Source organism: Eleutherodactylus coqui, chromosome 11 (genome assembly GCF_035609145.1).
Source record: "Eleutherodactylus coqui strain aEleCoq1 chromosome 11, aEleCoq1.hap1, whole genome shotgun sequence".
Lineage (NCBI taxonomy): Eukaryota > Metazoa > Chordata > Amphibia > Anura > Eleutherodactylidae > Eleutherodactylus > Eleutherodactylus coqui.
Genome location: NC_089847.1, coordinates 59,745,112 through 59,750,375, shown reverse-complemented (window position 1 = coordinate 59,750,375; position 5,264 = coordinate 59,745,112). Strand labels below are relative to the sequence as shown.

General features: G+C 54.5%; 2 protein-coding genes across 2 annotated transcripts; one reads left to right on the top strand and one right to left on the bottom strand.

The window, feature by feature from the left end:
• Positions 1 to 3,055: 3,055 nt before the first annotated feature.
• Positions 3,056 to 3,436, bottom strand: LOC136581719 (histone H2B 1.2-like). The gene is made up of 2 exons (XM_066582343.1): positions 3,305 to 3,436; positions 3,056 to 3,262 (listed from the first exon to the last, which is right to left on the bottom strand). Exons 1-2 carry the CDS (start codon positions 3,434 to 3,436, stop codon positions 3,056 to 3,058), a joined length of 339 nt encoding a protein of 112 aa, XP_066438440.1.
• Positions 3,437 to 3,767: 331 nt separating this feature from the next.
• LOC136582576 (histone H2A type 1) lies at positions 3,768 to 4,212 on the top strand. The gene has a single exon (XM_066583744.1). The coding sequence runs from the start codon at positions 3,772 to 3,774 to the stop codon at positions 4,162 to 4,164; it is 393 nt and encodes a 130-aa protein (XP_066439841.1). The 5' UTR covers positions 3,768 to 3,771; the 3' UTR covers positions 4,165 to 4,212.
• The last annotated feature ends 1,052 nt before the right edge of the window (positions 4,213 to 5,264 follow it).

The following is a 5,264-nucleotide window of genomic DNA, read 5'->3' as shown; positions in this document are numbered from 1 at the left end:
ATCTGCTCTGGGCACCGCATGGAACACAAAGGCTCTTTTCAGAGCCACCAAATCCTCCTCAAACGAGCTGCATCCTGTCCTCCGCTGTCATTCTTCCGATTCTCCCTCGGGTACACAGCCAGCCTGTGCGCCGCCGTGTACCCTGGTGCCGCCTCTCCCCAATAATGTTCTGTCGTCAGCAGGAGGTGGTCTGTTAACCCCTTCAGTGACCTAGTCAGTTCCTCAATTAATTCATGCCATTCTCATCTTTCAAATGTAGTAGAAAGAGATTTGACTCCCCGGCAGACTGTTATGAACGTGGTTGATCAAACGTGTCCGTATGAGGCATCTATCTGTGCCTGTGGGCCGGGGAGGGATTAGTGTTGAGGGTGTATTTATGTGGATATTATCTCATTGTACGAAGAAGAAAGACAGCAATACACAAAACTACACTAATTAATACCGCATAATGGGATTGGGAACCGGCCGGGAAACTGTTGAGAATTGTAAGAATACGCGGTCAATTCAAAATTCCAAACGGTTCTGTGTTAAACCAATCAGCAAGGAGAGGGGAGTGGCCAACATGTAATTGCCCCAATAGGAACGCCTAAACTTGTGTCATTTGTTACTGATTTCAATCTGGTCCGCTCGTCGCGTAGATAAGGGAGGACGCTTGAACTGGTTGGCAATTGCTTTCTGCTTACATCGTGGAAGATGTCTGGTCGCGGTAAAGGAGGGAAAGGTCTTGGGAAGGGCGGTGCCAAGCGGCACAGGAAGGTGCTCCGTGATAACATCCAGGGCATCACCAAGCCTGCCATCCGCCGTCTAGCTCGCAGGGGAGGCGTCAAGCGTATCTCCGGCCTCATCTATGAAGAGACTCGCGGCGTCCTGAAAGTCTTCCTGGAGAATGTGATCCGCGACGCCGTCACCTACACCGAGCACGCTAAGAGGAAGACCGTCACCGCTATGGACGTGGTGTACGCGCTCAAGCGCCAGGGCCGCACTCTCTACGGCTTCGGAGGTTAATAATTCTGCTCTTTCTCCAGAACACAAAGGCTCTTCTCAGAGCCGCCCACCTCTTCCAAGGAAAGGCTGTAATCCAACTCCTTGTGGTGTCGCTGCTGCCTGATTGCCCATCTGTTCTGATACGTGTAATCCGCCCTATATCGGATGCCTGCTATCACCCCTTATGCGTTGGCATTGTTAGTGGCCAAACTCATTTAACCCTTTGAATCACACTTTATGCCCATTGTTGTTCTTTGCGTATGCTATAGTCAGCCGTGTTCCCCTCATGACGCCTTCCCGCAAGGTCTTTGTATCATTAAAATGAGTTGTCTTAACTAATACTCGAGAGAGGGGGCGGGGACAAAGTAAATAAATGCCTAGATGCGCACATACATACTTCAGTTATTGCAAATAACAGAGATTTAAGCGTTCTATTAAAAATACCCCCCACCATGATGACCCCTAATGCCAGGGAATCTTCTCTTCTACCAGGAAGCAGGCTGCGGCGCACTGAGTGTATGTCATCCTTGTACTAAAGCATACGGCCTGCCCTTTAATCCGTGTAGTGCTACCATATTGGAGGCGTCCTCTCATATAGAAGTGCTGCAAATTGCACCAAGCTCTCCTAGAGACCCGCACAGCCATCATTTTACATAGAATTGCCGTCATAGCAGCCAGCTCTCCCAGAGTGCTGCATTGACTTCCCATTGCGGGACTCTGGGGGACCTGGGTGATCTAGCCGGAGCACTAAATTAATCTAGGGAAGAGGTTGGTCTCTGAGAAATCCAGCCTGCGCCTCTTTGTGAAGGGATGCCCGCTGTTCTCCATGCCAGACTGCCATCTCCGCTCCCGTTCACCTGCGGCCGCTGCCACGATGGTCTCTGCTTCCGTTCACCCTGCTGCCGCGGCTACTCTGGTCCTTGCTCCATTATGGTCCCCGCCCCCGTTCCCCATGCGGCTGCTGTAGCCGGTGCACTGCCCCTCTGGTTCCCGGTACTCTTCTGTTCCACATGCGGCCTCTGCCGCTCTGGTCAATGCTCACAGTCCCCCTGCGGGGCACTGCCACTCTGGTTCTCGCTCCCCTCCGGTCCCTGCACCCGGGAAGGCTGCCACTTTGGTGACTGCCATCTCCTCTCCGGTTCCGCTGTCACTGTGGTCCCCTCAGGTTTCTACACCGACATAGAAGGGGGTTCTTCATTGTAAGAGCAGTGAGAGTGTGGAACTGTCAGCCCGAGGACGTGGCTGATGGCAACTTCGATAAAAGGGTTCAAAAGGGGCATGGGCGTCTCTACATAAGCAGCTGGAGAAGGTGGGGCTATTCTCCTCTTGGCCCCCCTCCCCTTTCCTAGCACCCCCAGTGCTTCAAGCCTCTTATTTTCAGGCATCCCCGATTGCCTCCGCTACTCACTACAATGTACTACAGCCCCCAGCATGTCGTCTGCCTACTACCCCTTTCCCTTTGTGCACCCCACTGCTTTAGGGCGCAGACCCGCATATCCCCTGTAGTCTTCTGCCTTCCGAGCACTCCAGTACAGCTGCTACTTGTGGTCGGCATCCCCCTCCGACGTCGACCGCCTCGTGTAGCCACCACGCCGACCTCAGCCCACAGCATAATCCAGTCATGGGCGCACTGTGCTCCGGGTACCTCGGTGGCAAAAACGCTGCCGCTTCTGTAATGGCTAATTGTCCGTAGGTGCACCACCGAATCCACGTAGCACCCACCTCTATGGAGGCGTCCGCATAGCGCGGCTTCGGTCACCGCACGTATCCCTAATCTGCAGCGCAATCAGCATCGCGACCCCCGACAGAGATACAGTTGTGTAGCGCTGCAGGGAAGATCTCCTCAAATCCAGTACATAGACAGAGAACAACTCCGGTACACAGAGACAAAGACGAGTTGTGCAACGCAGGGGACTAAGTAACCAAGCCGATGTATACACAACCTTTGTTACAGAGGAGCAAACGAGGATGCTCCCTACACAACCGGGAGGTGACAGCTCTGCTGTAGACGGGGTGGGGGGCTCTTAGAAGAGCCTTTGGGGTGTTCGTGCACGGCGGACCACGGAACAGATTACTTGGCGCTGGTGTACTTGGTGACGGCCTTGGTGCCCTCGGACACGGCGTGCTTGGCCAGCTCTCCAGGCAGAAGCAGGCGAACGGCGGTCTGAATCTCCCGGGAAGTGATGGTGGAGCGCTTGTTGTAGTGAGCCAGGCGGGAGGCTTCCCCTGCGATGCGCTCGAAGATGTCGTTGACGAAGGAGTTCATGATGCCCATGGCCTTGGAGGAGATGCCGGTGTCGGGGTGGACCTACTTCAGTACCTTGTACACGTAGATGGCATAGCTCTCCTTCCTGGTCTTCCTACGCTTCTTGCCGTCCTTCTTCTGAGTCTTGGTCACGGCTTTCTTGGAGCCCTTCTTGGGCGCTGGAGCAGACTTGGCGGGATCAGGCATAATAACGTAGAGATACTTTCCCAACTGGTGAGAACAGTTTCCCTGCACCTCCCAGCGCTGCGGTATTTATAGCGGGGCCATGCAAATGAGTACCGCCGTCTGCTTGCTGTTCTACTGGAGCAGCAAAACATGTGACCCCTGTGAGAGTCTTAGCCACGCCCAGTGCCGCTCATTGGTTCTTCCTCAAGTCTGGCCTCTATTGGGGGGATTGAAAGCTACCCAATTAGAGGAGAGGAGGGCGGAGCAGCAGGTTATAAAAATCAACAGAACTGCGCTTTCTCGTTATCACAACTTTCAAGGTGTTTTATCCTAATTCTGCTTTCCTGTGCTAGAAGATGTCTGGACGCGGCAAACAAGGAGGCAAAGTCCGTGCTAAGGCCAAGACTCGCTCATCCCGGGCAGGGCTGCAGTTCCCTGTCGGCCGTGTGCACAGGCTTCTCCGCAAGGGCAACTACGCTGAGAGGGTGGGCGCCGGCGCTCCGGTCTATCTGGCAGCAGTGCTAGAGTATCTGACCGCTGAGATCCTGGAATTGGCTGGCAATGCCGCCCGGGACAACAAGAAGACCCGCATCATCCCCCGTCACCTCCAGCTGGCTGTGCGCAACGACGAGGAGCTGAACAAGCTGCTCGGTGGGGTGACCATCGCCCAGGGAGGCGTCCTGCCCAACATCCAGGCCGTGCTGCTGCCCAAGAAGACCGAGAGCAGCAAGACGAGCAAGAGCAAGTGATCGCGCCGATCCCTCCATAGAACCAAAGGCTCTTCTAAGAGCCACCCACATGCTCCTTACAACAGAGCTGCGCCGCTTCTATGCTGTGATACTCGGTCGCCGGTACGCCGGGAAACTATATCAATATATTGGACTTTCCACAAGGAGGCAGAGATTAGGGCGGATGCCAATTTGGCCATCCCTGTCAACGGCAGAAGCGGACAATCGTCCTGCTCTAGGTGACCTCATGTCCAGAGGACGGGCGGCTGTAGGACTCGCTCACCAGTCCTTGCGATAACGGGTTAACAAAGTCCTCTGTTTGCTCACGTATATACAAGAATCGGAACGCTTCTGTTGTGTTTCGGATAGAACACCCAGCTTTCTCAGGGTCCTGCGTGGGCTGTATGCTTACAAAGCGTTGCAGCCGCATCATCCAGCCCTCTCAGCTCTGCACGGTCGCCCCCTTAGAAGTGCGCTCATCATGTCACTCCACAGCCATGGCCTTTTTTATGGAGGTGGAGCTATATCACCCAGCTTTCCCAGAGCCCTGCACGGCTCAGGCTGGTTTTGGATTATAGTAAACCTACAGGGATTAGACGTCCTCTTGCGTTACGGGTGGAGCAGGTAGAGGATTCCACCGCCCGTCGTAGGGCTGGGATTAGGGGGTGTATCTGAGGGTTCTTTACCTCCAGCCCTGAGCGCCTCTATATCAGACGGCCTGGTCACTGATTACACGTGTTACATGGATGGAGGACAGGAAGAGCGGGAGACGCGATCAACTGAGCGGGAAGTTCAAAATCTCCGGGGATCAGCCAATGAGCAGGAAGAATCTGACTATAGCCCCGCCCATAGGCGGCACTAAAACCACCCGCCCTCCAACGGCAGGTCTGTTAACCCTTCACCGCACTCATTAATTCAGGCCCAGCTCATCGCGTATTATAAACATAACCTGCCTGCCCTAAATAGGTTAAGGGGTTTAAAAGCGTGCCGTGACCGCAGCCTGAAGCGCACCCTGACGGGGAGGCTGCTACACCCCCGCTGTATCATGTCAGAACGCATAGACTATCACCGCTGCTGACGACACCACAAGGAGTTGGATTACAGCCTTTCCTTGGAAGAGG